Source organism: Falco rusticolus, chromosome 5 (assembly GCF_015220075.1).
Source record: "Falco rusticolus isolate bFalRus1 chromosome 5, bFalRus1.pri, whole genome shotgun sequence".
NCBI lineage: Eukaryota > Metazoa > Chordata > Aves > Falconiformes > Falconidae > Falco > Falco rusticolus.
In genome coordinates, this window is record NC_051191.1 from 2,223,772 (window position 1) to 2,243,246 (window position 19,475).

Genomic DNA, 19,475 nt, shown 5'->3' on the forward strand with positions numbered 1-19,475 from the left:
AATTCTGTGTTATTAGTGTTCCAGATTCTTTCCCCAGTAATTAACAATCTTATTGTAGAATTGGCCCTTGAATCTTAGTGACAATAAATGGGAAAATAAAAATGAAGAAAATGATTTTTTTTTAAAAAAAAACCTCTTACTGTTGCTGTATGTATTTTTTCCCCCCTTTTTTTGAAAATCGAAGCAATGGAAAAATACTTAAAAGCATAAAACAAGTGCTGCATTTTAACTTTCCCATAAGGAAGTTTATGAAGAATTCAGCTACATTTTTCAAAAGTTCAGTAATATTTCAGTATGTGTTCAGTATCCACTGTGAACACATCTTCTGATCATTTTTTGTAGAGTTACTACTGGTATTCTTACGTATGATATTTTAATTGAGAGAACTGCAGATTTATTTCCATTTTAATATTGTGAGAAAATACGTATTTTTCAAAAGAAAGGAAAATATTTTTCATGGAAATATAAAGTTGTATTTAATTTCAACAATTACTGGTTTAATAAATACTACCTAGTATTGTTTGGCAAAATATTTTTATTTATGCCTAGGTGCAGTTAAAATGTTCTTTCACCATTTTAAACCATGTTATATTAACAGTTCTGTTTTTTTTATCGTTGCCATATTGTAAATGTGTTTGTTTCATTCACTTAAAATGAAATACAAATTAGATAATGCATTTTGTTTTAATGTTCTGAACAAATTAATCTTGGCTCTACTAATCATACTTACTTCTGTCTTGGGTTACAAATGTCTCGGTTGGTCACTTGTCTGCAGTTCTGTAGGTAATGCCACGAGTGAGGACTTGCGGTAAAGTACTTTCATGTCATGGCCTTAAATTTATACTTTGCATATGTTTTTGCTATTTATGCACACAGAAATTTAAAATATTAAGTTATTGTATATATTTATATGCATTGTTTATATATATGCGCAGGTCAAGTTCTTAATGAAATGTAGTAGATAAGCAAAAATACATACAAAATTTTTTTTTAATCCACAGTGAAAGAGCTTATTTAATTGCACCATTCTGTGTACTTCTCATGCTTTGAAATATTTGCTGTACATGTGTCTAAAAGGTTGGTTGATACAATTCTTAATATTTATGTGTAGTGTTACGGTTTCTTATTGAGTTGGAGATGTTTATAAAACATCCTTCATTAGAATAGGATTAGTTCCAGTAGAATTATTCTTTCTGATGTCTGAGTTGATTTAAGAGCTGTGTGTTCTTTCTGGGCTGCTAACGTTTTAAATGTCCGGACTTCACCTGGGAGTCCTGCAGTTGCTCCTCTGAATGTTGCATTGGTGTTTGAGATCCAGCAGGTTCTTGTCTCAAGAGATAAAGGTGCCTGTTCCCCTGGAACTGTCCAGTACTTCAAACACTAATATTTCACAGTTCTGCTTAGAACTTAATTTGATATGGTGAGTTAAGCCCAAAATGTACTAAGAAAATATCTATTGATTAGTTTTGATTCTTCCATAGTTTCTAAAGGACAGTCAGTTTCTGTGATGATTGAACTTTTTAAACTGCAGAGAAGAATTGCTTTACTTTTTTTGTTTAGGAGAATTAGAATCTCAAAAAGGCAAAATGTCAATCAAGATTAATATGTTTTCTTATCTAACAACTTACTGTTGTTTAATAAGAACTCACAGAACAAGTGATCTGTTCATTATACTCTGATAGATATAGATTAACTAATTTGGTTTTAATTTGAATCTTGGGTGTTCATACAATGAACAGATGATGAAACTATGGTAGTAGGTGATGTGTGATCAATTTTTGTTCCATATTCAATCATGCTAATGATTTTTTTAAAAAAAAATGGTTAAAGAATACTTCATTGTATATGAAAAATTGTGGTCATGTTTAATTTTATTGTAAAACATTTTACTGACATATAATTTTGAACTAGGGTTGTGTTGAAGTATCTGGAAAAAAGAGCTCTAATTGTAGTAATTGAAAAAACTGTTACAGTTTAACTGTGCAGAAGTATTTTGAATTAGAAATGGACATCGAATTTATTTAGACCTTACTGCTGCTGTTGAAAATCAGTGATTAATAAGGACCTTCTCTGTCAGTCTATCTTTATATGTCAGCTTGGTGCTGAAGTGATTAAAAGTCTTGTAAGCATTTCATAACCATTTTAATAAATTTGTGCCATAAAGCTCTTTTTCATTTTAACAAAGCCATTTTATTTAGCTCACCAGTAGTTATTTTTTATCTGATTTTATGGTTATAATTACTACATTATACTTTAATCCACTCTTAAGTGCTAGTCACTGGGCATTATAATTAATATATCTTCTAAACGATATTTTTGTGTTTTAACCATGGGGATTATATTTGTATGCTATTAACAGAGTTCAGAGATCTTAACAAGAGTTGAGACCGGCTGTGAAATAATTTGTGAATTCCTGACCTCTGTAAGCATTGTAACTTTTAAATAATCAAAACTTACTATTTTCATGGAAAATTAAAAAAAAAAAAGGAAGAAAAAAACAAGTTTAACATGATGGGGAATTTAAAGTGTTAAGCATAAACCCTGTTATGAATGCACACAGTTAAGATTTAGAACAGGCTATGGAAGTCCAATGAATGTTGTCTGGAAGTAGGAGTGTCTCATCAAATATATTTCTAACTGCTGTTTGTTGCATTTTCAATAGTAAGTTTGAATTCCACCTGGAAACAAGTTTTATTTTTAACTTTTAGCTAGAATGGTAGCTCTTCTTTGATCGCTACTAACTTGCCTATATAGTTTCCCCCATTTTGCATTGGATAGCACAGAATTATTATTTGCATTTGATTCCCTGAGGCAACTAGGTCTTCCCTCCCTCGTTCTTTCCCTCCCTTCTTCCTCTGGTATTTTCTTCTGCTGCTTTGGGATCAGTGTCTTGGGCTTTTTAGTATCGGAATATTGGCCATATCTTTTATGTATGAAGAAGGTATTTCTGTCATAGCTACAAGCTGTACATTTAGTGAGCTAAATTCAAATAGACTGTTACCCCTAAATTGTAGGCCATGAGGATAATATAATTTGGTAATATTTCTGGTTTTCTGCCAGTTGTCTTTTCATTTTGTACAGGACTTCTCAGTTTTATTTTTTTAAACGCTTTTGTCGTAATTCTTACAATGGATGATTTTAGCCAGTTATAAAAGGCAAACTAATTCTGGAACAAGACATAATCAGCATGTAAATCTTTTACTGAGATCCCTACTATTACTTGAAGCAGAATTGTGTATCATAATGAGATCTTGTCTTCAAGTGCACAATTATGGTCTTTTGAATGTCTCTTCCTGTCATCAGGAACTTTTGTTATTAATGTATATTAATGAAAATTAATATACAATAACTGATAGTAACTCATTGCTAAGCTGTAGTCTTGACAGAATTACTTCTGTTCAGATTTTCACTAATTTAGGCTGGGAGGTTGTAAGCCTTAATCTGCATCTGAGAACATCTGATGTTAAGATTTTACTCTAAACTTTTTATATTTGTCGCACATAAACATACTGGCTTTGAACAATGTAGAAATTATTCAGGAAGAGAGAGACTGAAATACAAATTTGCTTTCGGTAGGTAAGGTACTCAAAATGAAAGTAGTCATTTACTGATTACAAAGTTCCTTGTTTCGGACAGCAAGGTTCAGTATGGTGAGCTATAATTTTAAGCAAATGACAATGTTTAAAGAATCTAGGGGTGGTAGAAAAGATTTCAACATTTTGTTACTATATTGACTGAATGGATAGTACGTGCAAGGTGGTGGTGGATGGGTTGGTTGAGGAGTCCCTAACTGAATCAATGAAGTTGCTTGAACTGCTCCATGTTAATCAACAATCTGTGAATCTAGACTGGAGCAAAATGTGCTTCAAAATGATAGAAGACAAGCATGGATGACCGTATCCACATGGCAGCTGATACAATCAAAGGGATGCTTTTTCCCTAAGGACATCTGGAAGCTTGCAGGCAATACTTATGAAAGCCAGTTTTGTGAAATGCTTATGGTAACTTGGAGGTGAACCTTAAGCTGTCACTGCTTTTCAGGAGGTTCTGGTCTCATGAGTGCAAGTTTGCAGGGACAGCCCTTGTGAGTAACACTGTTTCTAGTAAGCAGTGTTCTTCTAGGTTATGTAGTTTATTTGTGTTACAGTAATGTCTTTTTGATAGCTACCCACAGTTCAGCTAAGTAGAAATAAATGCCTACTACAGTACTGCATTAAATAGGATGCAATCTAGTTCGTTAGTTGCTTTGCACAGTTAAAACAGTACTGAAGCTTTGTAGATGGAAGCTAATACTTGGAAGCTGTCAAATATCAAGTCACAGCGTTATGAAGAAACTGGAAAAGAAGTGTTACTGTATTTGTTTAGCTTGTACATACATCATACTTATAATGGGCTGGACAGTGACAAATTTTCTGTAGTCCAGAAATTGCAATATTGCACAAGGAGGGAAGCATCATGGTTGCCTACTCAATAGCACACAAATTGTGACAGTGCAGTTTGCTGGTTTTAATCTAATGGTCAGACAAATTCCAGGCTTGCGAGCACATCCCTTGTGAATGAATTTGAGATTAAACCACGTGATTTTCTTTTTTAATGATCAGTGGCAAAATTTAACTGATAATCTGATATCTCTAGTGAAAGGTTAATGTTTGCACAATAGTCTATGGGAGAAATCTGATCAGCCATGAGGAAATGCAAAACACTTTAATATTTTGGCTATTTGTCACAGGATATTTAAAAATTTTAAATATGGATTTGCTATAACCTATGCTGTGAAGCTTCATTTTCACCATTAGCTGTCAAATGGAGTGCATTAAGTCATAAATAATAATTTCTTAGTACGTTTGAACCTAATATGGGATGGAAAGTGTCTGGATTTCTAAGTCGACCGATTAATTTTTTTTCCAAATCTGCTTCCTAAGGAAAAGAACAAATTCTTTCAAATTCTGCAGTTGAAAACTTGCTGGATTTTTATCTTTCTTACTGATGGAGAGAAGACAGGGGGACAAATTTGTATTACACTGTTCGGTTAATCAGGTTTTTTAAAAGTCTGGAAAGATGTTAAGTTGAATTTAATAGCAAGAATTACTTGAAAAAACCCCATGAATAAAATAGTGACTGAAGACCTTCTATATCTGAAGTAATTCTTAGTTTTGCATAGTAGTTCTGTCTGCACTACGTTCCTCCAGAAGTTTATTACCTGCCAATGATTTTTTTTCTCTTTTAAAGAACTTGTTGTCATTGTTAGATTCATATTTCCATACAGAGAACCTTCCAAGAGAGTCATAAAAGAATTAAAAGACAGGCAGGCTCCTATGTTTAATTTGCAAGAGACTATGTATTTCAAAGTGAAAGGGTTTTAAGTTTTGAAGCAATGGCTCTTCTGGGTGTCATGCTTTCTTATTAGGTGCCTGTGTTATTTGTGGATATGTTACAACTTCGGCTCTAAGTTTATGGTGTTTATTTTTTTGTTTGCAATGTCAGGGTTTTTTTAAATAAGAAGTTGACTAATTAAAAAATGAAGAGAATTAGACAGTGGAGGTTCTCATCTGTAGTAGAAATGGAAATTGATTTCTGAAATGTGTCAGTGCTTCATGCTGTTTGGCTTGTCTTCCATTATGCTAGTTTATGAATGACAAGTCTACAATGCTTGCCTTGATTGCTGTGGTCCCAAACCCGCTAGAGTGCCACTAGAGTGTTGTCTGCCTGATGTCAGTAAAGCCTTTGACACCATCTCCCCAGCATTCTCCTGGAGAAACTGGCAGCTCATGGCCCGGGTGGGTGTACTGTACCCTGGGCTAAAAGCTGGCTGGCCGGCCGGGCCCGGCGGGTGGTGGTGAGCGGAGTTACATCCCGCTGGCGGCCGGTCACAGCTGGTGTCCCCAGGGCTCCGTGCTGGGGCCAGCCCTGCTTAATGCCTTTATCAATGACCTGGGCGAGGGCACCGAGCGCACCCTCGGCCAGTTTGCAGGTGGCACCGAGCTGGGGGCAGCGCTGATCTGCTGGGGGGCAGGAGGCTCTGCAGAGGGGTCTGGGCAGGCCGGGCCGATGGGCCGAGGCCACTTGTAGGAGGTTCAACAGGGCTCAGTGCCGGGTCCTGCCCCTGGGTCACACCAGCCCCACGCAGCGCGACAGGCTGGGGCAGGGGGCTGGGAACTGCCTGGGGGGAAAGGGCCTGGGGGGGCTGGGTGACAGCCCTGGGCATGAGCCAGCAGGGTGCCCGGGGGACAAGGCGGCCAACGGCATCCTGGCTTGTGCCAGGGACAGTGCGGCCAGCAGGACCAGGGCGGTGATCGTCCCCCGGTACTGGGCACTGGTGAGGCCGCACCTCGAACACGGGGTTCAGTTTTGGGCCCCTCAGTGCAAGACAGACATCGAGGTGGGGGAGCGTGTCCAGAGAAGGGCAACGGAGCTGGTGAAGGGTCTGGGGCACAAGCCCTGTGAGGGGCAGCTGAGGGAGCTGGGGGTGTTTAGCCGGTAGAGAAGGAGGCTCAGGGGGGACCTTATCACTCAATCTCTGTAACTCCCTGACAGGGGCTGTAGGCAGGTGGGGTCAGTCCTTCTCCCAAGGAACAAGTGATAGAACAAGAAGGGATGGCCTCAGGTTGCTCCAAGGGATGGATATTATCCAAGGTTGGATATTAGGAAACATTGCTTCCCTGAAAGGGCTGTCAGGCATTGGAACAGGCTGCCCAGGGACGTGGTTGAGTCACCGTCTCTGGAGGTATTTAAAGAGACATGTAGACGTGGCGTTTAGGGCACTGGCTTAGTGGTGGACTTTGCAGTGGTAGGTTTATGGTTGGACTTGATGACCTTAAAGGTTTTTTCAAACCTAAATGATTCTATGTTTCTGTGGAAAAAAGGAGCACTAGCATATTTCTATAGCATTTTTTCATATGTTAAGGAGCAATGTACAAACACAACTCTGTGTGCAAACGTCTGTGCTAGTACACCTCTGTGGCAAAGGTTGGCTCGTTATTTCACTGTTCATTTGGATTGGTGCTAGAGGAGTTACTCTTGTAGCTAGTGTACATTTTTCAATAAAAATTGGGTGGCTCTTAATGAGAAATACACATTTTTCTTCCTTTCATTGAACTAAAACCTCTATTAATCAGATTCTCAGCTTAACGGCATTTCAGATAATTTTTAACAATTAGTGCTTTTTATATTTACAATGAAATATGTATAAACTTTTGATATAATCGAGTTAGAAATGAAGTGCCCAGGGTATGAAATATGAGTAGAAAAATGTAAGTACTTTCAAAAATGTCAAAGTTAGGTCTAAAGCTGATGTCAGAGAAGATTGCTAGGGTTCATAGGAATCATTAAGTAAAGCTCAACACCAAAAGGCTAATGTTCTGAAGTAATAAATTATACAGATGGATGCAGTAGCACCGTGCTATGCCACCATAATTTGGTGATTCATGCATAATTTTACTATTATTTTGTGGTTCCTCTTTGCTTATATGTAAATTTGCCTAGGCATTCACTCCAACAGTACCTCCCAGTCAGGACAGCAATTAAGTCATGCTTTAGTGTAGGTTATTTCTTTACTTAACCATGGCTCTAGTTTTTGACACTGTAGCCACATGCAAATTTAATTTTGAAATCAGTAAAACAGCATGAGAAGCTGACATTAAACATTAATAATAAATACTTTATAGGTTCTTCTGCCATGAGGAGCATGTGTTTAAGGTGGGTAAATGTGGTCATTCAAACTAGTATATACAATAAGTGTATTTATTAAAATTATAAATAGTTATAAATGCTTTTTATGTACAGAATATTTCTTTTTGTCAGTATGCTATTTTGGAATGCATCTGTATAATGTATTTTATTCTTTATAATCAGAAGACTCACTTCACCAAAACTGTATGTATAGATTTATTGAAAGTATTGGGAAACTTCTTAACTATAATTTTACATTCTTTTGAATTTTGTTAAAAGAAATGTCTTTTTTTTCTAAACTGTAAAATAATTTTACTATCAGAAACCTTAGTAGAAGTATTTTTTGTAAATTACTTGAAGTCTGAAAGCTGACAGTAATTATATATCTTGCTTGCTCATTGCGCACATGTACTTATTTTCACTGAAATGGAAAATTTAAATTTAGATTATGACTGTCCAAATTACCTTTATCAACAAAATAGCCTCTACTCACGATTACTTATAAAGTAGGAAGAATTAGCTTTTTTACTCAAAGCATCTTCTATTCCAGTCTTGCATCAATTGTATATAATGCACAGAGTTTAGTAGTCTATTTTTCAAGTTGTTTAGACTAGAAAGCAACTTTCAAGAAATTTATTATGCCCATTAACAACTGTAGTTGAAATATCACAAGTGGCACAATTTATTGTTCTTCATTACTTCCCATGGCTGCAAGTACCCAAATGAAATTTGTTTATGCTGTGCGAAGAACAAAAATGTTTGTGAGTTAGTAACTTCAGTTAGAAAGAAAGTTGACTTTTTTTACATCCTGCTGGATGTAGCAGGTTTTCTAATTATAGTAGTCTGCAATACAGGTATCTCTATGTGGCATTTAAAAAATGAATTTAACATAGTATCTCACTTCAGTATATCTAACTTGCAGCTAAATCTGCCTAGAACTACGGCAGTTTGGAGAAAAGGAGGCTGCGGGGCGACCTCATTACTCCCTACAGCTCCCCGGGGACGGGGAGGTGGAGAGGGAGGCGCTGAGCGCTTCTCCCTGGGATCCAGCGAGAGGACACGTGGGAATGGTCCAAAGCCGTGCCAAAGGAGGTTCAGACTTGACATTAGGAAGCTTTTCTTTACTGAGAGGGTGGTCAAACCCTGGGACAGGCTTCCTGGAGAGGTGTTTGATGCCCCAAGCCTGTCAGTGTTGAAGAGGCATTTGCACAATGTCCATAATAACGTGCTTTAGGTTTTGGTCAGCCCTGAAGTGGTCAGGCAGCTGGACTAGATGACCATTGTAGGCCCCTTCCAACTGAAATATTCTATTCTGTTTAGAAGTTACAGGCATGCATTGCCTTTGTGTGGAAAAGGAAAATACAGAGGCTTCTGAAGCTTATACTCTCTTCAAAATACAGACTTTGCATATAAACTGCCTTGTTTAGGCAGAAGACACATGGTTACTGCATCTGTCGACTTCCAATAACTTTTCAAGCTGGGGAATTGCTTCATCAGTGTTTTACAGAAAGGGAAGAGCCTCTGCGTGCAGAATTCCCACCTTTTTTAAAGATCATTTGTTGATTATATTTATTTATTTATTTATTTATTTTAAAAGTAACCTAGATTAGCAATGCTTCTGAGCAGGGGCTGCAGGGTAAGCCCTGCAGTTAGCTGTTGTGTTTGGAGTGCTGGCTAGATAACTGTTGCACTTGCACAGGTTACTGACCTGATGCAGAGTGCAGAACTAGCCTTCATATTGGCTGTTGTCTGTTTCCCAACTGGGAAATGCATGTTTAAAAAGACATGAAATGCACAGTTTAAAGATTCACAAGTCTTTATATATAGCTACAACTTTAAAAAGGTTCCCAGGAGAGGTACCAGATAGTTTTAAGATGTACATACAGTTTAATATATTTGTCTATATATTGCAGAAGGATATGAGCTTAGAAACATAGATGCCAGGTCTGCTGAAGAGAGCTTTAGCCACAGGTAGATAGAGGCTGAGAAGTGCCATGGAGAAATGCTGGTGTTTTATACATTTCCATGGATTATTTGTCGTCAGACACCACAGGAGATGGGATGTTGTGATAGGTGGACCTTTGGTGTAATGTGTTGTGACTGGTGTTATTTTAAAAAAAAAAAATCACTGTTGGTTGTTTTTAAAATCTACAAAATTTTTGCTTGCTTCCATATTGAAACAACTGTATCGTATTGGCTGACACTTTCATATAGCCACAAAATACATCTTGAGGAAAAAAATTGTTCTAATAACTTAAGTCTGTATTATAATCTAGTGCAATTAATTTCTGCTACCTTAATCTTTAAGTAGTGTTTCTTGTAATGGCACTGCCATACTGTTGGGATTTTTTTGTTATTGTTTATTTAGTATTTTAGTGCCTTTTTAGAGTTTTCTGAGAAAGGTGAAGTTTGTAAGGTCCGCACGTACTCACTGTTTTAGCTGATAATACACCTCAGTGAATGTGGACAAAGGATGATCTGGGTAGAGAAATCTTCCAAGAATGTAATTTGCATAAAGACAGACAGTAGGAATGTCTTATTTAGGCTTTAAGAAAGACTTCTTGTCATAAATCTATCCAAAATAAGAAATTAGCATTTCTGCAGTATTTGTCAGTCACATAATGCCAATGTCATACTTGAGCCAGTTAGTGGAAACCTGGTAACAGAATGTCTGTGATCCTTTTTGGTGGAAATTCTGCTCAATATATAAAAGCCATGTAGTAGATCAGTTCTATTAGCTCTAGCAATAACCCATGCAAGTGATTATCACAGCTTTCAAATAGTAAACGTGCTGCAGTAAACAGAGTGTGTATGAGTACTGCTTTAGAAACAATTTATTTGTACTGGGGTTTATTTGTATCTATTTGTTAAACTAAGAAATTATTTAAGCTGCAAATTACTTAAATTTGTTCACTGTATTTCCTACATTAATTTCACAGTTGGTTTTTTTTTTTGTCTGGATTGAATACAACCTTTACATGTACTTTCCTAATATTTCTTTGTCCTGTTAATTTAATACTGTCTTTTTATTACCAACACTTTATTTTTGGAAGCCATTGTTTTATTTGCAAACCTTGTCTCTTGTAGTCTTGCCCCAAATAATTTGCAGCCTAAGAAATTAGTGAGGATATATATAGCTAATAATTTCATTTTGTAACTTTATTTTTGTGATATACTGTAAAGCTCTGACCTTAATCTTTTCTTAACATAACACAACTGAGGGCAGTTTTTTTAAGACATCCAGAGACAGAAAAATAAACCCAATGTAATGGTTAACTAGTTGTTTCTATTTTGGGGATTTTCATTCAGTTGTAAGAGTTGGCATGTACCACTATATTTTATTTGCTTGAGATTGGAAGAGTACCTTATTCTTTTAGACAGTGCATTTGATACTTACGAACTTCAGAAAAATTGCAGTAAAATGTCTGTGTATTCTGTCTTCAGAACAAGTTCATAGGCACTTGGATCAACATGAGGTGAAGTACTTGCAATTTGCTTTCCGATGGATGAATAACTTGCTGATGAGAGAAGTCCCTTTACGGTGTACTATAAGGTTATGGGACACATACCAAGTAAGTATATTTTTAAACCTCTGTAACTTGTATATTGTTTTTTGGACACGCCAATACATTTCTGTGTGTTTTGTCTTGAACCTTTTTGGTTTATTGTCATCTGAAAATCATCATAATAAGAGAAAAAGCCTTCAGTGATCATCACCACTTAGAAACATTTAGTGTCTTTAGTCTTCTTGCCCTTCAAAACCAAGCACTTGATGTCATGATAATTTATAGTACTAAAATGAACACTCACTCAAAGCATGAGTTAATGTCAGTATTCCCTTCTGTCTCTTCAGAGAAGCAAAACATTGAATTGTGCTTAATCAGTGTCCTCCATCGATTCTGAGTTCCAGGCTTCTTACTGCCCGTCTGCTTAACTACTCAATCCAATACTAGCTTCCAGTCTCCAGTTCTCAGCATTCATCCTTCTGTCATGTCTTCTCTCTTACTGTTTGTCCAGACAAAACTCCTTATGTTACTGGCCTCTAGTTAAGGTAATTATTTTTCCTCAACAATTTCTTGCCTGACTGTCAAGTGAAGGAATTGATACCAGAGAAAAACTTTACCTGTTCTTGGTTCTGTTACTTGACATTCCAGTATCTTCTGGTTGCAATTTTTGACTATATGTATTTAAACAATATAACCTTATCTCCTATCTTCATTATTGAAGTTAAGGGCGGGGGGAGAGGGGGAAGGAAGAAAAGTAAACGTTAAATTCCATACGAATTTTCAACTTAATTAGTTTAGTAAATATGACAGTAACATCTAATTTCTGTCTCGTAAAGAGATGTTAAATTTTTATGTATCAGTGTCTTTATAGGTATTCGTTATGTATTAATGTTTATTGAGTTTCATACACTTTAATGCCAGAATGTCTACTTAGACCATCCATCCAGACCTCTAGCAGAGGGTTAAGAATTGCTTGCTATTAGTTTCATGAGTCTGGTAAGTTGTTTCAGTGCAGTGTGTTTTGTAGAATGGTATGCAAATATGATAAGAAAATGTTAATAAATGACGGGGTCTGTCACTTCTGCTGTTAAGTCGGTCATAAGAGGTGGTTGGTTTCCTTGCAGGTTTTAGTTGGTGGTTCATCTTCAGCAGTTTTCTGAATTGAATTTGGCTGAATTTTGCTTCCCTCTGGGGGTCCTTTTATACCTCCTTTGTCTCATTTTAACATCTGTTACTCATTCTAATATCTGTTATTACCTGACATTTTCTTCCAGTGCAAAATATTTATTCTTTATAAAATCTTTCTGATAAATGTAATGATTGAGCAGTTTCAGTGTTTCACTGTAGCTAATTTCTCTCATTTTGAATAATTTTTGTTGCTATTGCCGCAGCGTTTCTAACTCCTGAAAGATTTTTACACTGCTAACTCTAATGCTGCATTCAGTACTTGATCATTATCATCAATGTGCTAAAATCATGTAAAAGCTCTTCCTTAATCCCAGTAACCACCCAGATGTGCCCAAGAAATAGCTGGTTTTGCCAGAACTTCACTTTGAGCTCATCTGTGAGCTATCCTTCTATGGTACTGTTGAGAAAGTTCTTTTGAAGGCCAAGCATGAGGTTGCTTTCTCAAACTAGCTGGTGCCATGCTGAAAGGAAACTTTTCTCATTGCTAGTCCATAGGCACCTCTCAAGTTACACTTCAATGGGATCTTTATCCATAAGTGGTTCTAATTACTTAATTCTAATTTGTAGCAAATTCTGCTATATTACAATAGTTCTCTATGGTATTTAAAAGCTTAATACTTACGTATTTACATGAGATTTCCAAGGGTATCTTTTAAATGAAGGTTTCTTGTACCTAAATACCTAAATGAGTTTCTTATACCTAGAGTGAGATTATTTTATATATATCTAATGTACTTAAGGAGTAATTCTGTATTTTAACTCGACATATGCAGCACATCTGTACTGCTTTCTAGGTTTCGGTATTTTGCAAACTGTTCTGTATGCATTTCTTGGTGAGTAGCGTATTCAAAACCAGTCAGGATACCTTAACGTAGAAGTCTCCTACCAACCCTTTTTCTGAATGAAACAACCTTAAGCAATTCCACAAGTCACTTACCAGGTTTCAGCTGTGCTTGTACCAAACTTGTTAACAACCTATAATATGAATCTTATCAACTTGATAATATGGGTAATAAATGCAGTGAACCTACAAGATGCAGTAAAGTTTGTGCAAACTCTTTGCTAAAGTGCTATGCAATAACATTATGGATTTTTACATAAATAACTTGTCCCTAAGCAGTTCGGTTGCATATAATTTATAACTTATTCATTTAGAACTGTACCAGCAGTGCTGCTTTCCAAATGGAAAACACTTTAGAGATGGAATTTGCTCAGTTAGTTTTATCTTCTGATTCATATTTTCAACTGTAAATCCTGCTATAGGCCAAAATGTCATTTAAAGATACACTGGTAAAGAAATTTTTCAGAGGGTCTAGGACCTGTGATGTTGGATTTGAAAGAGACTTAAAATTAGCAAAGGCAGAAATGTAATAGGGGATCTTATTTTTTTGAAAGAAATTTAGCTTTCCAGATACAGATGGAAGGAGCAATCCTACTGAGAATTGTAACAGCCTGGATAGATGCTTGACTGTTTTTCTCAGTGTACTCAAAGGCAGATGATGTTATTAGGCTTGATTTTGCTATATTGTATGTCCTAAAACAGGAAAGCAAGACAACATGAGGATTCTTCTGAGATTTCTACACTTATGTCTTCTGCTATTTTAGTGGCTAGTTAGTATGTGCATGTACTGACTCCCACCCCCGCCCTCGATACTCTTGAACTACTGCAAACAGAAGCACCTTTAACTGCAGTATAAGTTCAGAGAGAAGGTGAACTAATCATGTTGCGAAGTAATATTAGCCACAGCAGGGACTACAAGGCATCCTTACACTGCTGATGCAAGAGCTTCTGCTCAGACTCTACCCACTTTATGGCTCTCAGGAAGCGATGAGGGATTTTGCAAGATACTGTTCACAGGCAGCTCTAGTCCCAGTGCACAGCACAATTTGGGAACAGCATAGGAGTGGTGCTGGAGGACGATCAGGATAGGTGGGACTGTCAGATTCCTTCATGTGGAAGGAATGGAAAGACAGACAGGTGGGTCTGTCAGATTCCTTCATTTCTGCACTGGAGGTTGGCTCCCTCGTTTCCTGCAGAAAGCCAGGGCGATGATGGATGGCTTCGCTCCCCTCCCAAGGATTAGAGAGCAGTGGCCTCCCTTGAAAGGGAGGATCCTGCTGATGATTTTTTTTCACAGAAAAAAGCGTTTTGTCTCCTTTGTCTTCCTCTCTCCCCATCAAAGCTGAAATAATGCCTTGTCTTGCTGAGCTGCATGTTTCTCTGTGTTTGAAGTGGAAAGATAAAAATTGACCAATCTGGAATGTAAGCTGGAGACAGCACATTCTCAGGCCTCATTTTCTCATGAACTGTAACACAGGGGGGGGGTCAGTGGAATAACAACAAACTTAAATAGCCTGCTGTCATATACTTCCTGGTGAAATAGATAACTGTTGTTGTCTGGAGCTGCTAGAACTGCGTTCTGTTTCTCCAAATATGTTGGAGTTCTTCCATTGACGTTGGTGAGAGTAGGATTGGACACTTAAGTGATGTCTACCTCTGTCTCTGGTAGGTACCATTGTACCAGAGTACCATTGCTGCTCTGGTTGGTGTCATATTTTCTGTCTAGTTTAATTTAGGATTCATCAGTCATTTGTTAGGCTCTGTGAAATAAATCATTGAACATATAATCTGAAATACCTGTACTTGAGCAAGTTAAAATTTGAAGGGAAGAGAAATTTGGAAAGGTTCCCAAATACTCGCTTCGGTAAATCCTCTGGTATTCTGTAACTGTATCTGTGAGATCCACTAAAATATATCACTGTCTTCTGTAGCAGAACTTTGTAAAGTAGAAAAATTAAAGACATTATGCATCTTGCTTACAAAGGATATGTTGTGAGAGCTTCTTAGCTATAAATATTCAGTTTGGTTTATGCTTTAACCTGAATTGCATTTTAATGAGAATGAATTACCCCACTTTTTCACTTGATTCAGGTTTGCTATTGTTTTTTTGCTGTTTGGTTTTCATTGTTTTGTTTTTGTTTTTAAGATAAATGCTGTAAATGCCTTGTGAATTCTTTCAAAATAGAAATTGCTTGTTAAGTTATACCCAAAACATTCAAATTTTAACTCTGTAGAACTGATTAATATGAATGTTCATAAACTGTAAAGTGTGAAAGATTACACAAACCAAAATAGTGTAACATAAGACCTCAGTTTTATCTTTTTATTATCTTTTGCTTTTTTATTTCACATTTTGTATCTCTTTTGGTATGAAGGATTGGTAAAATGAGATAGCATGATGGCTGAATTATTCAGGATACATAAGTGTTTAACATATTTCTATGGACTCAAGGAATGCAGGTTAGTTTTATATTTGTTCCTTGCCAGAGGGGCATTTTGACACTAATTTAAAGATTGCTTTGTGTATTTGAAACTGACTTTTGTTGGCTTCTAACTCTGACTTAAAATATTCAAACTATTGGATTAGAAATGTTGTGGATGTCTCCATGCTCAGCATCTGTGCTGTTCTACTCTGGATAAATATATTAAATATTTACCATCAAAACCTCAGAAGGTATCCATGCTTCAGCTCAAGACATTTTATTGATGTCTGCATCAAGATTTTCTTTTGGTATATTTTATTTCTTAAAGTGCATGTTGTCCTTGGGACACTTTTAAGATCCACTGTGTTTATGTAGCTGCCTACTTCTCTTTTGGGGAGGGGGGAGGAAGCAATGCCATTACAGTGTTGGCATCTGTTCTAAATTTTCATCCTTGAATAGAAATAGCAATATGCGTCTTGAACATCAGTGATTGTATACCAGTACTTAGAGCACAACAGTATTTAGTTTTAACTATCAGTATTTTTGAACTGCTTAAATATTGAATTCAAAATTGCATTTGATTTCTGGGAAGTTTGCAGCTAGAAGGAAGGCTTTAACAATGCTGTGAAATCATACTGATACAGATAATACAGTGTTGTATCGACTGCTGTTTTAAGTAGGATAAAATTTTTCATTGGCATACAAGTACTTTATTATATTTACTTTTCAAGTAAATGGTGTGCATGTATTTTTCATTGCAGTGTTTTCCTTCTGATCTGGTGTTCTTATATAAATTACCTTTTTGTGCTGTCTTTTGTCCAGTGATTTCTCCATGGAAGTAACTTTGTAGTGGTACATAATTTACAGAAAAGACACTGACATAAGTTCCATAGCTAAAAACTTCTTCAGGGTTAAAAAAAAAAAGAAAAGAAAAAAATTGTAGCAACTATGTATATTAGTTTTCAATTTGAAATACCTGGTGGCAAGTGCTGTGTGAATGTTTAGACTTCAAGTGTACAGCCTAATATTTTCTCCTGCCAAGAAGTGCTTTTGTTTCGAAGCACTCTTGCTAGCTCACCAGTAGGCTGATGTAGCTGGAATGAGTCACACACTCAACTCATTGGATACACCTCAAAACAGGCAGGTGAGGTAGGTAGTGTCTACAATGCCCTGGTCTCCTACTTTACAGCTTTACCCTGTTCTTGTGTGAGGAAAACTAGTGTTGCCAAGATATTTTAAGGCTTACCATAGAAAATAAATACAAATTCAAGTATATAATCCTGCTATGTAAAATGCAAAACAGTTACAAAGATTTGGAAAAGGTATAGGAAAATGCAAATAACAACACCGATAGAATTTGGCAATACCGATGAGTTCATGCTACTGAAACAGGTTTTTCTCCTAGTTCCTGTTACCCCCTGCTCCTTGGCAGTATTTGTTAGTTTTCTTGAGATTAGCCCAGTGAGGGGGCTGATGAGTACCACAGCCAGTACAAGGGAGGGAGGGTAAGAGAGCAGAGCTGTGATTTGAACCCTAGTGTTAAATCAGAACGATTGCTTGTCCTTTTCCAGCTTATTTGCAGTCTTTTCCTAAGAAGGTTTTTTTTCTTGGTGGGTAGTAAATTTCTCAGGTTGCATCTGTTAGACAAACATCAATAGAGAGCACCCATTGCTGCTGGAACCTACTGGCTTATGTCCTCTTCCTGAGGTCCTGCAGATGGATCCAGAAAAATGTAATTTTTCCTCCTTGAAATCTAATCTTTCTTCTTCATCCAGGAGACTGATGCTTACTGTGCTCAAAATAAACAATATTTCATTTTTTGAAAAATGTGTGTCTTCATTAGACCAAGTATTATCATAGACCAGCCATTTATATCCTTTCTTCAAGGAGGAATGAAATTTTCCCTCTCTTTGGCTTAGTGTTAATTTTTATTGTCATGTATCTCATGTTGGACCTCATACTCTGTTGACCAATGTGGTAACAGACATCTTTGTTTCCCATTTATTTGTTGGTGTAATTTATGTAGCTCATTACTAGCTTTTGATTAAGGGGATTTTGTTTAAAAGTAGACATCTAATGTTGTATTTTAATGAACAACATTTGTATCATTATCCAGAAGTGCTGAGGACCCAGAAATCGTGCTGAAGGTCATGAATAACTGCAGAAGCACAGGCTTTCTTTTTATCCATCTAACTAGGGACATATTAAAATAAAACTTTGACAGATATTTCAACAGCACCACATCCCTGCCCGCCCTGCCCCGCCCCCCCCCCCCCCCAAAAAAAAAAAAAAAAAAAGGCAGAAAAAAAGGGCAGAAAAAAAGTTTAGATGTAGTAATGTTATTTGTCTGGCCATCAGTCACTGAAATTTAGGATGTTTAAAAATGCAGTTACATTTTTTTCCTGTGTTTCCATTTTTTTTGCATAGACTCAATCAGAGATTTTGATTCCACGAAAATGACAATGATTTTAGTTTGTTTTTTGGTAGAGTTGTCTTGTGATTAGTATTTATTTAAAAAAAAACAACAAACTATTAAAGTTGAAACAGGAGTGTTTCTCAACAGACACCAGAGAATCTATACAAGAAAGGTATTATTACTACTCTGGCCTCAATCAGAGCCGTAAGCCACCTGAGACAAGAGACTCAAAATACATCTACTGAAAGCAGATTTAATTTTTCATGGCCAGGAATATTTTTCTTTTTATGGCAGTTCTAACATATCTTTTCCATATTGAGTTCATTCTATTAAGCAGAAAATTGTTTTCATCCTTTTCTTTAACAGGAGACTGAGACCTCTCACTGTCCCAGTGGTCTGGTCTATTTTTCCTGTTTTACACAAAGCATGGTTTGGACTGTAAAGGTCCTTGAACCAGATTAGGTTAAGTGGACAACAAATATTTAGAGTGAGATCAAAAATGTGGAGAAGGTATATACCCTCCCATCTTCTACTACTGACAAGCTTTATTATATTTGTTATACATATTTTTAAAATGCCCATTGAATATTTTTAAATATGTATCTAATTGTTTTAAAATACACTGTTTAAAACATCCCATGCTGGTGATTTTTTGCAATTTTGTTACGCAGTGAGGAAAGAAATTCTTCTCTCATTTAACAAAAGATTCTTCTGAAGTAACTTCCACTTATTTCTTTGATTATGAGAAATTGTCAAATCATTCTTTATTCACTTTCCCCCATCACCTGTTTCAGAACTGTTTTCTGTCTCTGTATGCAATCACTCCTTTTCCAAGCTACAAATATCTCTACTTATAGAAGCCGTTACATGCACTTTTTGTGCTTATCTTCTCTGTAATCTATAGTTTTACTATAAATTTGATTTCTGTCATATACTAGATGGAAACTGCTTCAAGAAGGAGATGGGCACACCATAGATTGATAGACTGGGATGAAATTGTTTTCTGTTTGTTTCTTTATTTTTATATTTATTTTTCATGCTTTTTCTCCTGTTGAATATGAGTGCTTTCAGGTAACTTCATAGTTAGTCCAGCTTGTTGGTCTCTGGTTAATGTTGAGGACAACATCGGTGTGTTTCCCTGTGTGGTTATCTAGACTGAATTTCATTTGCCATTTTGTTATTCAGTGACACAATAGCTTTCTGCAACTTTTTGCAGCCAACTTTATTTTTTTACCAATAAAAGCTATCCTGAATAATTTTGCATCACTATCAAACTATTCTTTTTTAAGACAACTTAGTAACACAGATCCTATTATGTTATTTTTGTCCTTTTAATTCATGAACACTTTCTTGTTTGACAACTTAATTTTAGAGTCTTGCTTAGTGACCTTGTTAAGTGTTTGGACATTTGAATATTTAATATGCATTTACTA

At 36.3% G+C, this 19,475-nt stretch overlaps 1 protein-coding gene across 4 annotated transcripts in view; it reads left to right on the forward strand.

Moving 5' to 3' along the window:
• The window catches only part of TBC1D22A (TBC1 domain family member 22A), a 180,182-nt gene that overhangs the window by 91,066 nt on the left and 69,641 nt on the right, over positions 1–19,475 (forward strand). For all 4 annotated transcript variants that reach the window (XM_037387552.1, XM_037387553.1, XM_037387555.1 and 1 more), the window contains one exon: positions 11,113–11,240. In XM_037387552.1, the coding sequence (XP_037243449.1) occupies positions 11,113–11,240 (128 nt within the window). The remainder of the gene's footprint in view (positions 1–11,112; positions 11,241–19,475) is intronic.